This window comes from Spea bombifrons, chromosome 1 (genome assembly GCF_027358695.1).
Source record: "Spea bombifrons isolate aSpeBom1 chromosome 1, aSpeBom1.2.pri, whole genome shotgun sequence".
NCBI classification, from domain to species: Eukaryota; Metazoa; Chordata; class Amphibia; order Anura; family Pelobatidae; genus Spea; species Spea bombifrons.
Window position 1 is genome coordinate 101022873 of NC_071087.1, and position 16771 is coordinate 101039643.

The 16771-nt window shown below is 38.4% G+C and overlaps 1 protein-coding gene across 1 annotated transcript in view; it reads right to left on the reverse strand.

Moving 5' to 3' along the window:
• The window catches only part of CEMIP2 (cell migration inducing hyaluronidase 2), a 40772-nt gene that overhangs the window by 20242 nt on the left and 3759 nt on the right, over positions 1-16771 (reverse strand). Inside the window, exons 2-3 of the mRNA XM_053466632.1 lie at positions 2895-3246; positions 527-667 (exon numbers count right to left, since the gene is read on the reverse strand). Of these exons, the coding sequence (XP_053322607.1) occupies positions 527-667; positions 2895-3225 (472 nt within the window). The 5' untranslated portion in view covers positions 3226-3246. The remainder of the gene's footprint in view (positions 1-526; positions 668-2894; positions 3247-16771) is intronic.

Consider the following 16771-nt stretch of genomic DNA (forward strand, 5'->3'; position numbering starts at 1 on the left):
CGCATACCTTCATATTTATCGTCTGGTCCCAGAACAATACTCTTATTCATATCTTATCCGGAACGCAGAGTATCAAGAGAAAACTGTCACCACTATAGTTTTCGTCAACACTAGATGAATTATTTTTATCTATAGCTTGTGCATTTTGTTTGACAATCAGTGGGACTGAATTGCACACATTTAGTTTACCTGGAAGCTGAGATCTGGCTAATATTATCTAATCTATTTAGAGACTTAAGTTCCTTCCCCTCCCCCCTAAAAGGGTTGCCTCAACAACAGTGATCCACTGAGAAATAGTGGAAAGATAACTCAAGTCGTTACAACTGCTCACATTGTTCAACTTTCAAAGACATCCCAATAGTATTAATTACATATAGGCATTTCCCTTTGCTGGATATGTTTAGACTTAATTAACAGGTTCACCAGCAAACAAAATCAATGTATTTATGCCAAACCTTAATATTAGTAATACTTAACAGGGAAAACGTGTGTGTGTGTCCCACTCAAATCTGCAAATGGCACATACCTCCATCCTGAATTGTTATAGAGTGTACAGTCGCATCTGACTGCAAACGAAAAAGGTCTCCCTTCTTAATTACTACTTTTTTTGTTGGGTCATGACCAGGATTCCAATTGCTAAGGAAGTAATTTTGATCCGGGCAGTTTTCTAAAATAAAAACAGAAATCAGGTTAGTTGACAATTAATACGCATCCTATTAAAATGCGCTGCATGAAGTCATTCCTTACTGACTAAGTAACAACTTTAGACATTTAAGAAGAGTATTGACTGTTTTCTTTAAAAGGTCTCCAGGATATAACAATTTACTGATCACTGTTGCGTCTGTGTGTCATGATGGCAGACAACATAACCCTGAGATAGAGATAGATATATATATATATATATATATATATATATATATATATATATATATATATATATATATATATATATATATATATATATATATCCTCTAGGGCGTATCTGGTTTGGACCAACGCTTTATATATTACAAATGGCTCCTTCATACAGACAGATTAACCAATTGTTTAGGGCAGGGCTTGACAAATTTGTTGTGAATCTAGGCACCAGGTAAAAAAGTTAGGAGCCAGGATTTTTTTAAACTAACAGTTGGTCAGGAGTGATCTGATCATCATCAGCCCACTTACTAAAATCACAGCATTTGACCTGGAAGCACCCTGGACTTTCAGGTCAGTGCCGTTTTGTTTTGTTTTTTTAATTTTTTTTTTTTTTTTAAACTTTCGATGCTGATGTTCCATTGGAGCACAGCATTGACTGATATTTAGTCCCCACAAGCTTGTGGGGACAAATGTTAACCCCTGCAATGCCACGAATGCGTCATACACAATTGTGGCATTGAAGGGGTTAACGCTGCACTGTCGCTCTCAGGGAGCGATCAGGCAGCAGGGGAGGGTTGGGGCTGGTCTCCACACTTATGTGGAGACCAAAGAACCCTCTCCCCCTGTCCCTGAAGCTGCCTCTGGCAGCTGGGACGCAATTGCTGGTCTATAGACCAGCCATTGCAGGGGGAGTCTCTGATGACTGCTGTAGGCTTCCATGCCTACATGAATCATCAAAGGGCTTGTGGGGGCTCGTTTTTGCTGTTGCTGGCCTGCCTGGGCTTCCAGGCAAACCACCAGCAGCAGAGCCCCGTACAAAACGGGAATTAACCCCTAAATGCCGCAATGGCGGCACTGAAGGGGTTAACGCTGCACTGTCGCTCTCATGGAGCGATCAGGCAGCAGGGGGGTGTTGAGTCAGGTCCCCACACTTGTGTGGGGACCCAATCAACACACAACCCCCTTCCCTGAAGCTGCCTGTGACAGCTGAAAACACGATTGCTGGTTTTCCAGCAACCGTGTTTTCAGCCTACAGGATCACTCTGTGGGAGTGATCTCAGGCTCAGGGCGGGCTCTGTGGCAGGAGTCTGGGCAGACAGCAGCAGCAGCGCCCCTGTGTGGTGACAGCCTCTTACATCCACAATTTTTTCAGGATGTAAGAGGCTGACAAAACCTAGGCGCCAGGACAGAATTCTCTGGGATTTGTCGAGCCCTGGTTTAGGGCCACTATTTTAGAGGGTCTTATGAATCACTTCAATGGATTAAAAAGGGACTGTACATTTTGTTTTGAAATCATTATATAGGATATGAGCCCCATAAAGTGTTTTTCCTCTTCATCTCTGGAACTGCTCATATTCTGTATAAGAAGTGACTACCGTCTCTTATGGGAAGCACGAGACCACAGATGGGGAAGAGAGAGTAGGCTCTCTTGAACTGTATACATTTAATAACTACTCGAAATTGGATTCTTGGAATACTTTTAATATGGTTTTAATTATATGTGACCTTTTCAGGATATTCCTACATAGCATGTCAAATCTCTCAGCGCTCAGTCCATCCTAGTATGAATGGAAATGTTATGTTAAAATTTCCTGTCTAATATTTTGGCTAAATACCCAGAAACATCATCATATCCATCCACAAATATTCAAAAACAATATATAGCCTGATGTTGTTGAGGTTGTGTAAAACCATAGAACAGCCAAAAACAATAGACAGAACAATATCATTAATAACGTTTCTTATTATTAAAACGTGATGTATACTATGTATGTTGTGTGAGTGTGTGTGTGTATATTTCCATATAAAAGAAATATGTCACGGAGAGGTAGACGTGAGGAAATTGGTATGCAGTGAACAGGTTGGTGCTAGCATGTAGCGCCATGTCTTGTGGACATATACAAGTCCACTTTTTGTCTACATTTTGTTATGTTAATATGGGAAATTTGACAAGCTTTTAAGCTTTTCTTAAAATTCTAAAAAATACATAAATCCCATCAGACAAAAAGAAAAAACAAAGATATAAAATAACTTACCATCAGGAGCATAGCGTGATGAAACTCCTAAAACAATTGCAAGGATGATAAAAAATGTAAGGCTAAAAACAGCAAAGCATATGAGGGTGTTTTTGTGCCTTTTCCTGCGAAGTAACTGTGCGTGATGGGCCTGTGCGTCTGAAGAAAACCCAAACGTTGCATGTACCTCCTGCCCCGTGGAATCAAATTTGGCTGATGCTGGAGTCTTTGGAGGTGGTGGAGGACGTAGTGGAACAATTCTTCCGGGGACGTAGCCCGGGGATCGGAGACTGCTGCCATTTTGAGGTTGGAGAAAGAGACGTGACCCCCCTCGGTGATCACTGGATTGCATGATTGAATAGCTAAGTGTTTACTGAAAAAGAAGAAAATAAACAAACATAAGTATAAGGTTTCTACACACACAGATTAAATTGATCACATATATAAAAAGTATAGTATGTCTATTCTTCCCTTTCAAGATATTATGGAAAGTTCAGGTGGATCCGTTTAACATAGAAATATAGAATTTGACAGCAGGTAAGAACCATTAATTTCAAACTTCCTTGCATTCCATTTAATGCCTCTGACTCTCCAGTTTTCAAACATGACCTCTTGTTCTTACATTTCCCCAGCTTTGAAATAAAAACTTCCCTCCTGTACTTTGCACAAAGTAAATGTTTCTATCACATCTCTTCTTTCTCTTCTTTCCTCCAAACATTGAGCTCCCTTAGTTTTTCCTTATAATGTTTTATCCTGCAAGCCATTTATCATTTATGGGGTCTACAGAGCTGTACACGTGGTAACAAACATTCCATGCTCATCAAATACAGCATGTCAACATAATATCGACAATAACATATATAGCATCATACTAACCCTAGACAGCTCTCGTTCACTAGAAACTACCCGCTCCCTGTATAGAGATCTTCTTCATTGGTAACTGGGTTTATAATTAGTGTAGTGAATGGGAGGAGCTTGAGAGTTCTTTAATTAGTCTATGTAATGGATATGTTAATTGCAGGACCCCCTCTCCCCTCCCCGGGATTCATTATACCATTATTAAAAATTCCAGAGACAGGCCACTCAGACCACAGGTCCATAGGCATGCAAAGGATAACGTTATCTTTTGTTTTTGTGATGCAGATTCTATATAAAACACCAGACCACTTACAGAGATTCTGTAGACTGGGGTAATTGATTTGGCATACCGTGAAATATGTTGAGGGCGACAATGGTTACATCGCAAACAAAAGAGACAAGCCCAGACGCTTTTAATGTGCGAGACAACATATTCTTGTTAGCAAAGCATGGAATGTCTACATTTTCAGCAAAAAAAAAAAAAAAAGCCAAATGGTAAACGCAAAATGAGCCGTTCGATTTAAAGCAAACAGATGAAGAGTTTTTATTCGGTGCTGAATACATGCGCTAGCATGCTTTAAACCTCCTCGTTCTTACATCTTCTGTATCATCTCAGCTGTTACAAAGATCAGACTGGCAGATTTGTTTAAATGTAACAAGAATACACAGCTTTTTAAACATATGTGCTCCCAGAGAAGAAGGTCGGGATGGAGGTTCACAAATTATTAAAACAGACTTAAAGCCTAATCACCTTACCAACGTTAATTTCAATTTCTGTATTATATATTATTTTAAGAAGGTTTTTTTTTCCAGTTTTTATGACAACCTATCAAGGTCTTGTTATTTGTAACATGAGAATTTCTGCCCTATGGTTATACAAAAAAAAAAAAAGATTATATACACACACATATATATATATATATATATACACATACACACACACTTATTACAAAGCCATAACACCAAGCACACGGTTTCAAAGCATTTGATGGTAGCAAAGAAACACTTAGACTATAACTTTATTAGCCTCTATCTCTTCGGGTAGAAGGCCATTCCACTTATCTACCTCCCTCTCAGAAAATCAAATCGTTCTTACATTGCAAACAAAAACAAAACAAAACAAAACAAAATCAACATATGATGAACCGATCAATATCATTGGCTGTTTGTATCCTCAACTGCCCCACAGACACCCGGTCACTTTAAGGGATAACAACACAGGAACATGATCCGAAACAATAGAAAAATGTGATTGCCAGGATATCGCTTCAGCAAATGCCAAACTCATGTCAACAAGTGTTAGATTATCAACTTTCCATATTAATTGACGTAAATCTCAGTTATAATACGAAGGGAGAGTATTATATACATTATGGCCACTGGCAGGTGAAGTGAATAACACTGATAATCTTGTTATCATGGCATCTGTCAGTGGAGTGGATATATTAGGCAGCAGCTATTCATTTCGCTCTCAAAGTTGATGTGTTAGAAGCAGGAAAAACTAATAAGGATCTGAGTGACTTTGACAAACGCCAAATTGTGATGGCTAGAGGACTGTGTCAGAGCATCTCCAAAACTGCAGCTCTTGTGGGGTGCTTCCCTTCTGCAGCGGTCAGTACCTATCAAAAGTGCTCCAAGGAAGCAAAAGCGTCGAATCGGCGACAGGGTCACGGGCGGCCAATGCTCATTGATGCACATGGGGGTGAAGGCTGGCCGTGTGGTCAAATCATACAGACCACCTACTGTAGTGCAAATTGCGGAAAAAGTTAATGCTGGTTCTGATAAAAAGTGTCAGAACACACAGTGAATTGTAGACACATATCTCTAAAATAATTGAAAAAAAAACAGAAAATACAAGCTATAGATAGCTTTAATACTTTTGTTTAATATAAAGGAGTATTATGTCTAGGAAAAGCAAATGCTAGTACCTATGTTCTCAGAAAAGTTTAGTCATTATCTTTCATGAGGAAAAGGTTCCAAGTTTAACATACTATCTGTTCTTAATTTAAAATTCTGGATACTCTATCTTTGGAACACATTTCAGGGATTGCCTGGCAAAAACTGTCTCCTACTGTCTTACATCAGCTTGTAGACTAATAGACAGATGTGTCTGTGTACTAAAGCAAAATCAAAGTATACTTAAGTTCATAAAAAGTAAGTATTTGGGTAACAATCTTAATTTGATTTGATTAAGAGTTCACGGTGGCTTTGATAACCATGGAGAGAAACCTTAAATAGGTCTCGTCCATATGACACATTGACAATACATTTTACAACTAGACAAAATTTTCTGAGAAAACTTTCCATATAATAATACAAGTTACTTTTTCCCTTTATTTTCATTGGATCCCATAGCAGATGGTTACTTTAGTGTATCCTGTTTCTTTGGACACAGTGTGCTGAAAATGTCAGTACACAGAGATAGACTTCTTACGCAATCTGTTGTCCTGTAGGAAGATAGTATTAATTTGGATGAGTCACTCACTTTTCCCCTGGTCCTATGTGTTATAGTTCTGTTAGCTAAGCAAACCTACGTAATGGTGTTTACTCATTAAAAGAAGCAATATGTATATTAAAGTCCACTTGAGGTGTATAACAATGGCCAAACGAAAAACACACGCTTGGTAGTTACCATTGTGAAATGTTGGATTTTTGTTTTGCCCGGAAAGTTATTATGTATCCAGGCTAATTACTTTATTTCTGTCACTGTAGACCTAACAATAATTCATTTTTCCATGGAGCAGAAACCATATTTTCATGGCTACAGGAAGCAAACCAGTATAACTACCTTAGTGGTATGAAACCCATCGATCAGGACATCCTACTGTACATACATGAAACGGAACCTGGTTAAACCCTACATTGGCATGTAATGGAAGCCTGTAAAATAGATGTGGGCATCAACATCATGGAAAAGGTATGAGCTATGGCCTTTATTTCAGATGTCTCTGAAATGACACAAACAATCCACTTAATGGAAATATGGAAAATAGAATGGAAAATAGGTCATTGTGTAATGTAGCTCTACTTCTCATAGCACCAACTCTTATAGGTTATTGTGCTGGCCAAAACTGCCTAGACAGGGATAATAGAGTATTGCCTGGGTGTTGGTTAAGTCATTTGCATTGTAACATCAGGGTAATTATATTTTGCCCCCAACAAAATCAAACCAGTAGACTAAGCTTGTAGCCACCCATTATAAAGGTAGCTTGACCATAACTAGTATTCATTTGTTAATACAATAAACTAGAGTATTTAGTGTTTTTGGAAAGGACTACTTTTATGGTAACCGATTTGCATTTAAAAAAGGTCACTGTTTAGTCTACACTGTATACAAAATGGAATGTAAATCAGTCTAAAGAACAAACATTAAGATTTTGTGCAAATTGAAAAAAACTTATTTGGTGTAGCACCTTAGTTCTTTCCGAGTCCTACACTGTCTTTATAAGTTATGTATAGGGAGCAATTAAAAGTGCAATCACTACAGCAACCAATGGAAAGTTACCACTGATTACTCCACTTTTAGTCTCACTAGAATTGCTCTTTAGTTCCAATAATTCTTTTAAGGGATAATTTGCTGTATTCCTTTAAATTACTGAACATAGACTCATTAAATTACAGGTTGCATCTACACAGGTAAACGACGACGGTGCTGCTAATTCTTGCATGGATCACAGGGTTAATACTTGTAACATGTTTTTCCTACCAATGCTGACAATGTAAATTCAAAAATGGAAATTAACAGGGTTTGTCAAATGAACAGCTTGCTAAAAAAAGGAGAGGCCAAGAGTCACGCTGAAGTCTTTCTGCTAATTTCAAGCTGTTATAGCTCTCTGAAGAATAAGCTAAAGAAGACTCATTCTTGAGCATATGGTAAAGCTGTAATGTAGATACAGTAAAAGTGAGAGCGCTACCCAACGCACTTTGCTCTTGTGGATTTTAAACAAACAGCAACACTGGTCTTTCTCAATGCTACATAAAAATGTGTTAGTAACAACAAATGTAATCCCCAATTCATCCTAAAACAGAATGATAACTCTAAAAGAATATGGCAACGAAAAAAAGGATAGACTGGTGTGCTGACCAATATATGAGAAAAGTCCCCACCCTGATTACCGTGGGTTAATGCATGCCGCAGACAAGCAATATTGACTGACATCAGCCAAGAGGTCATTTCTACCATAGCAATGGGAATGCAGGTCCCTGAATACATTAAGTGATTTCAGATCGTGTTATTGGAAAGAATACACATTAGCTAGATTACCAAACACATTGGATTACATTGAAACACATTTGCAACAGCTCATGGGCTGCAGGTTGTTAATGCTTTGGAATAAAATATATGCAGGGTTTGATGCTATAATTCAACTTTTTAACAACATTCCATAGTTCTTGATTAAGGGGAAAAAAACAAAACGACATGAGCTCACCTAGTTCAGCTTATCATACATCCTTGTTGTGGTATTTGACCCAAAAGACAAAATAAAAAACCCACACTGAAACAAATGGCAAGAAAAAAAAAATCTTCTTTGGACTCAAACAACAATCCACGACAACCTTAATTAAATGCAGGTATAGGGTTCAAGGTCAATAAATAGAAAAACCTACAGAAAAAGGAGGACAATATGGGATGGGCCATAGGCATCACTACTGCATTGAGGAAATGTGTCTGGAATGGGCATCTGCATCCTGCTCTAAAATAGCTTTTGTGGTTTTTGAGCCTGGGATCTAACTGATCTCTCTCTAAAAGGGCAAGTTAAATATTTCAAATAAAAACTCATGCTGCACAGATATATTGTATAGAAACTCTGCAATAAAATGTAACAAACAAGGCACATATTGTTTCCGATCAAAAAACAGTTTGTGGTTCTATATATTATAAGGTCATATACTATAAGCAATTAAGACTTATTTTATCCCTTCTATAATGTAGTATGGGCTACAATAGGGTTCTCGGATGAATGGACAGATTCATAATTAGAGAGTCACAATATAATATTTAGTTATCTTTTTCACCTAACTTCACGGTTACTGGTTTTTTTTTTTTGTTTTTAATAAAAACAATAGTTTTAATAATGTCTTATAAGTATGCCACGTTCCAGTTTGTAACATTTTAACTTGATTTCTGAAAAAGGATGTAATTAATGTAATTTAGTTGACAGTTTAATGTCCCAGGCTGTCACCAAAGTAGAATGAACATGAAAAATTACTTTGTGATTAATCTGCATTCTTGAGTATACTTACCTTAGGGAGAAGCTGCAGCAGAGCACCTCCTCTGTGGTCCGATGATTCACACCACTGATTGGCAGCTTGAAGCGCCCAGCGGCAGGGAAGAACTCCCCTTGGAATCAGTGGGAGTATTTTCCCATGAATGCCCACACCAGGTGTGGGGGGGATCCTCCAGAGGATTTGCCAAACCAGAGCTGGAGCTGACGCCCAGTAAGTATACCACATTGCAAGAATTTCTCCAGCATAGCTTTTGAGCAGGGGAAAGGGGTAAATGCAGAATCCCCCAATGCGTTTGCAAGTCCGACAACAGCTACATTTTAAAAGATCACTTAGCTACCATGTTGATTAAAGTGCATGCGATGGCTGGAGTGTCCCTTTTATGCAAGCTCTTGACTTACTCGAATCACCCTGCAAAGACAGCCGAGCCAGTGCATTAATCACTCTAAGATAAAAGCCAAGTATACCATACAATATTGAATTTATTTGCATTACCAGACAAAAGGCTGCTGATACAAATATAGAAAGCAGGCTGGGGTATTCATAATTCATAGAAAATGGAAGATGATCAATGAGCCATGCTCATATGTGCAAGATAAAGTATTACAAATACGCTGCTAGGAGATACTCTTGGGTACTCGTGGGATAAAGAGTCATAATCCTTGAAAGCAATATCCCAGTGCTTACAAAAAAACAACAATTGTGGGAAAGGAATAATGGATTTTAAAAAGTAAAAAAAGTCACAGTAATTATGATTTATGAACCAAAGCTTTGTAAGAAGAAAAGAGTCAAAGTGATGCAATAATCCCTTTTACATATGGAATTTCAAACACGGGGAGTGGAGAGAGAAATCTAATTGTCTAATTTTAAAAAGAGTGCGTTCTCCAATTTCCATGAATTCAAATGAACTGGAGTGCATGTAAAAAATAGAGTCCAAAACACAAACAATATGTTTTATTGTATTATTGTATTCTGCCTCCAGCCTACACCTCCAAAATTAACAGCTCTCCACATTACAGAAATTACATGAAACTGGGATTTTGCAATAACTGGATTGGAAGAGTGTAATGAGAACCAGAGGTTTTTATTACAAGACCATATTTCTTCCAACAGATTTACAAAACGGCAACGCAAATTATTTTCAACAGTACAGAATACAATTTTTTAAAAAAAAATTGCGCTTAGTGTGACAAAAAGTGAAAAAAGTTTAATTACCTAAAAGGTTGATGGATGACCCTCATAAAGGGTAAATAATTCATACCATTCATAACGGTCTCAAAATGCATTGTTTTCAATGGGCTTAGGGACCGCCTATTGTCTTTAAGGGGATAGTAAACGATCAGCAGCTTACACCTCAGAAGATAAGTAAACGAAACAAACTTTAACAGAAATGTAGTACCTTATATTATAGTTCTAGGTACAACGAAATAGCCTTTATTTAAAAATAACAGTGGTTAGTCACTAATCCGGTATTGGCAGACAAGTTTCACCTCACGTATGCGACTTCCTCAAAGCGGAGATCAATTCTGATGAGCTTTCAAACCTGCTCCACTTGTGCAATACAATACACAAGCATTTTCAGTTTCTATGGCATCTTTACCTGCTTTTGTGTCACATGACAACTTGATTTATGTCAATCACCTATCCCATACGTCACAAGAGACATCAGCAGAACCGCACATATGGGCAAAAGACGTACAATCCTTATCTGGCACAACTTCCCAGTAAAAGGTGTGCCCTCATTTTAGTCACAGCCTGTTGATGTTAATGCACGCAGGTGGGTTGTATGAAATGACACACCTTACATTTTATAATTATACCCTTTAGTGCAAGTCCCTCAAGACCACATTTCCTCAACCAGGATGTATGATGCGGGGTATGATGGTCCAGGGAAAACATACCCCTACTATTAGAGAAAGGGACCTAAGCTTCCAGATATGAAATGCGCTGACTGCCAAAAGCTAGATGAGGAAATCCAGGAAGAAATTGTTTTGTACAGATCAGTTCCAAGAGATTACTACCTCTCCTGCCGTTTTCTATTTACTAGCACGTCACAGCACATTATCCAAGCACGCTACAGGGTGTGTGCATACAGATCCAGCTAGTTGGATATGGGAGATCGAGTACACTTTTTTGTTCTACAATGACACAGGAACTGAACAGGGAAAGTATTCTCACAATCCACAAAGAGATAAGTACAGAGGCATACATTTGATTGAGTTTATTTAAGAACAGTACTTGTGTTACATACTAGGCAAATTGCGACATAGAGCAGAAACCCCAGCATCTTATACAAGTAATACACTGGGATAGAATGTGTGTACAATCAATACTAGAAACAAACATGTAAAATACAAAAAAGCAACATAAACCACCATTCTAGGGGCACAAACAATAGCGGTATTGGGGCAGGCGCACACATTTTAGATCAAGTGAATGCTGCAGTAGGGATCATCTTCTGAGTTCACATCATGGCCATTCCATCGAAAAGGTTGGTGAATTCATTAGAGAACAACACGATAGAAAATTACTCCCCATGAAAACTGCAAATTGAAGAAAAATTGCTGTCCAGTTCTATAAAAAGCTATGCTCTTATGAATATTATAGCATTTAGATAATTAAGACCACACAAGGTTTCTCTGGCAGCAGTAGTACTCATGGATAAGTTGAAATGTGTCTGATATACACTTATTACAAAATGCATCTTTAAAAGCCCAAGATCAGCCCAGGCATTGTCTAATCTGTGCATGTGTACTGTTTTAATGATTGGGAGCAGAGAGACAACCAGAGTATATCACTGATTGTTCGGGTTAGAAAGATCATATTCAGCTTAACAAGCCGTTGTTTCATTTTTACTGTAGGTATTGTTGCTGTTGAATTCCCCAAAGCTTGGCATCAATCATTATACACAAGTCCTAAATTAAATTCTTAGCAATGGCCAACGAGTTAGTAATAAACCTGGTCAATTTTGAAAGCCACCTAAGATCCAGTGGGGACCTCATACTTTAACACTACAGACATGCCGACCAAATGTTCTGTAGAATTTAGAACCACAAACCTCAGAAGTGACATACATGGCACTTAAGTTACCCACAGCCAATCTGACAAATTGAATTTAATTTGTGTTAGTCAAACGCAAGTCTCTTGACACTAAAAATCATTACCTATTAAGACCATTGTGGAGAAAATACATTCTTAACCCGTTGACCCAACCTATTTAGCTACGGACATACATTAACCGTCTTCTAAAATGAATTGGTTTCTAACATTTTTCTCAACTTCTATGTTATAGAACTATAACAAAATCAAGGGAACGCTGTGGTTTATATCCTAAAATCTGAATCCTGTTATGAGTTTAACTAATCAATAACATAAGCACCAACATTTTCCATAACACTGTTGAAAACCCCACTTCCCACAAATATGTACAGTGGGTACTGAGAGAACTGCCCAGTGTAATAGGCTTTGAGCATTTGGCAAGTGGTCCAAGCGTTTTCGGTTAATCCTGGCTGTAGGGAGAACATTGATTATGTTACAGAAATGGAACACCGCTGCAGAAGGCCTTGTGGAAAGAGTTAGCTCATGGAGGAACAGAGCCATGAGTGAGAAATCTGCAATGTGGTTAAAATGCAAACTATCACTAGTCTACCCAGGAACAACTTAGGTTTTCATCTTTTTAAGTATTCCCATCTTTCCATAATGGATGTATGCTCTGTGAGATTCCGAGAAGGGCGAGTTAAAGTATTTACTTCCAATCTTTCATTGTAGCAGTCGAACGATGCAAAAATGGCATTTCAAGCCATCGCAAAGCTTCTTTAATTTCTAAAGCTCATAGTTGGTACACTCTTTACACTGCAATAGTGACATCAGTAAAACCCAAACATCAAGTAGAACAAGCACCTTAAGAAACATGTTATAACAAAACTACACGCAGTGAAATGGTTTGTGTGGTCATTAGATAACCAGCAGTGATACAAATCCATACATCAGGCATATTCCATAAATATGCCTTGTATAACAGTTTAGACCATGGCAACCCTGTATTGGGTCAGTATTGGGTTATTGTTATGTTTCGTGTGAGTCACTTACCCATGATCCTCTGCTATTTGAGAAGCTAGTTCCTAGGTACCAGAAATATGGCAATTGCAACACGACACTGATTGCAACATACGTGATGTAGTGTGACACAATGATCTAAATATTTATGCAGCAAATTATGTCTTTACACAAGGCGGGTATTGTTACAAAAACAAAAAAACATGTCTGCATTTGCAACAATAGCCTGGCTTTATGTACGGCTCGTCTTATACTGCACCTTGGAATTTGACGTCCGGCATGAAAAGTTGATATATAACAGTAGCAAACACCGGTTGTACTACGTAAAAATCATACGGATCATCATCCTGCTTCAGTTAACAAAAGCCCACTTAGCATGCATTGCTTGGTACTAGAGGACTGCATTGGGACGCGGGTCCCGCGGTCAAAAAACTTGCGAGTGGGGGCGGTTTTTCGGGTGTTACGGGCAGTCAGACACAGTACCTGCGGGTCCCAGGAATCCTGCAAGGCTGGCTTCGCGCTCCCACACATCGTCTCTTCTCTTGTTTCGCTCAGGAACCCAACAGAGTCACATGAAGTGACGTAAATTCACGTGACTCCGCTGGGTCCCTGGGCGGAACAAAAGAAGACACGCTGTGTGCGAGCAACGCGAAGGCAGCCTTGCGGGAGTGCGTGGGAAATCTGCAGATCAGGTAAGGGAGCGGCCGGGATTGGACACATATGTTGGTGGAACACACACCTTGCGGGAGCGGCCAGTAATGGTCAGAAATTCAGCGGGATCGGGATTAAAACAACAGTCCCGTGCAGGGCTTGGTACCCTACTGAGAATTTAAAAAAAAACATAATAAAACTACTTTCAGGGAATTAGATAACTAGAGCCACACCAGATCCAAAACATTAAGCGACAGAAAAAAGCAGAAGACCTTTCTATTGTGTGATTTTCTTGAAGTTTTTGTTGTAATTCTATACCAGTGTACATGTAGCGGAATACAGAATGTTCCTTCACCATAACTTCTTAAAGCTGCCAAAACATACTTGCTACCAAAAGCTAGTTTAACAGCTATCGTGTTACAGAGTAACTTCCTATAATTCTATAGGAAATTGCTCATAGCAGCTATGCATTTTTTGAAACAAAAATGTATGCCTTAAACTGTAAACATGTGACATGTTTTGCGGCGTTCTGTATATTACAATGGATGCTGAACAGTTAAAAAGCTTGGCCGATGGGCCAAAACCAAACATCTGTTAGAAATCACAGAATCAGGCAATACAGTAGAATTAGGAACTTGTTCAAACAAAAAAACAAAAGAATGATCTAAACTCAGAACTTTAAGATTTTTTTTTGCCCCAGAACGAAATGATATAAAGTATGGGACTCTATATTATAAGTGTATGGGCCTGCATCAACCACATGGCAAGCTTACGTGTAACATGCTAACCTGGTACGCGTGCAACCAGTAAGGTAGGGACTTGGGCGCAGAGGAAACGACCCTAAGGAAACTTAGGAGAAGTGCTTATTAGGGTATAATTATCAGAATATTTCCTACGTACAATTTGTGGTGTCATTTATTCCAGTGTGTCAGAAAATGCAGTTCCTTCAGTTCTCGTAGGAAAATTATGGTCCGGTATTAGGATTCAAAGCTATAGACCCCTTTGTTACGTGAGTGACCTTCTAGTCAAAGAATACCAGAGCGTTCCAGCACATACACACCAGGAAACGAATGCTGCTGTCAAAACATTGCCTGCTTAACCTACTAAAAAAGGTACTGATTTTATCTGTAGGGAAAAAATTGTGATTTTGTTGATTTAGCGTTTTGCAACACAAAAAAATAATTGTTTTATTAGGAGGTTACAATTGATCTGGAAAACATGACCTATATATAAAAGCGTTTTTTATCTTTTTTCTCCTCAGCTTGGTAGAAACACGTTGTTGCCTATTGGTTTTCCATTAAAGAGAGACACTCCAGCCATCGTATGAACTTTAATGCATATGCTGAGGGGTCCTTGCAAATGTTTGGGGAGATTCCGCAGGCAATCCGCGACAACCGGCCAGTGACAAGAATCATCGGATCACTAAGGAAGGCAGATAACATTGCCTGCGATGGAAAGTGTATTTTTTTCCCCGATTCTGAAGAAGGTTTATTAAAAAATTTACAGTCTATTTTAATATGCAGTCTTCTTTAGTGGGGCTGTCTCTAAGCTATTCCCTCAAATATAGCAAGACCCAGCACAAACCTTAAACGTAGAGAATACATATATATATACACATATATATATATATATATATATATATATATATATATATATATTTTTTTTTTTTTGTTTTTTTTTTTCTCCTTGGAACACAATGCTGTATATAGTAACACAGGATAGCATTGACAAAAACATGTTTTTTTCTCTCCATTTTCTTCCAATAAAACTACCTTCATCTGCAGACCTGGAAGCTGCAATTATCAGTCATGTGATATTTTGAGTGACTTTCCCTGCTCAAACATACCGAGCTGATTCTTTATGGCAGTGATAATGAAGCCCGTTCCTTCACAGGCTTTCATTTGTTAGAGTGTCCAGCTGGGCGATTATGACTGAACCATTCTATGTTTACTATTCTATGGAGTCAGTTTGTCTAGATGATTGGGCTTAGTTAACAGTGGGAACATATAAATGGCTGAAATACACCTGCCTAACACACACACACAATTTACAGAACTAAATATTTGATCACTCTGAAGGAAAGTATAGGACGTAAGATCCACTACACAAAAAATGTCTACTGTTGAATTCCATGCTAGATATCTAGAGATTCAGAGATTTAGGTTAGTTCCAGTGTTCATATTACAGTAAACAATGTTCACATATGGTATATAGAGCGCAATTATTTTGCACTGGAACTGGGTTGTTGTTTTTTTTTTTTTGTTTACCATGAAACTGTTTTTTTTTTTTTGGGGGGGGGGTAGAGGGGTTGTCCCAATGTTCTACACAGTCATCATGCATGATGTCTTTACCTGGTTAGGATAGTCTGTCTTTCACAGAAATTAGAGTCCATGTAATAAGCCTACTCCCATATAGTTATCCTCTGCCGGTTAGGAAAGGTATAAATTCACAGACAGTTTGACAGGTTGTACATGATGCTCCAGAGCACAAGTAATAACATTAATTACAGCTCCATAACACAGATAAATCACCAGCACATCTTCTGACATATGTTGAGGGAAAACACTGAATCATCAGTGGAAATAACAGTGCTTTGTCCAACGCTGACATTAAAAGGGTTTGAATACATTTTCCAAGCTTTTAGAAATACATTTAGCCTGTTTATCCCACATTGCCAATTTTTACATGTCTGTTTACATTTTACACATTAAGAATTAGGTGCAGGAGTGAATTTTTTTTTTTTTTTTTTTTTTAGAAAAATGGCAAATAGTATCTCCTCTATAATTCCGGATACGACAACAGGCAAGAACAGCAGCAGATGTTATGGCCATTACAGGGGCAATCATTACCAGTCAGGGATCAGCCATCCAGCCAACTGTTTTTCGGTAAGAAATGGTTCATTTATATTAGTGAGGCGGCAACACAGAACACATCTCAACTGTGGCCAACGGTAAGCCCTAAGAATTACCACACGTTACATTTTTATACCCATGTAGCGTGCGGCCAGGCATATCCAATTGGTGAGTATGGAGCTCTGTTGGCCAGCGGCCCACCGGGTATTTCACCAGTGTGCCAGATGGCCAATCCTGTCCTTATGTTTCTTGCTT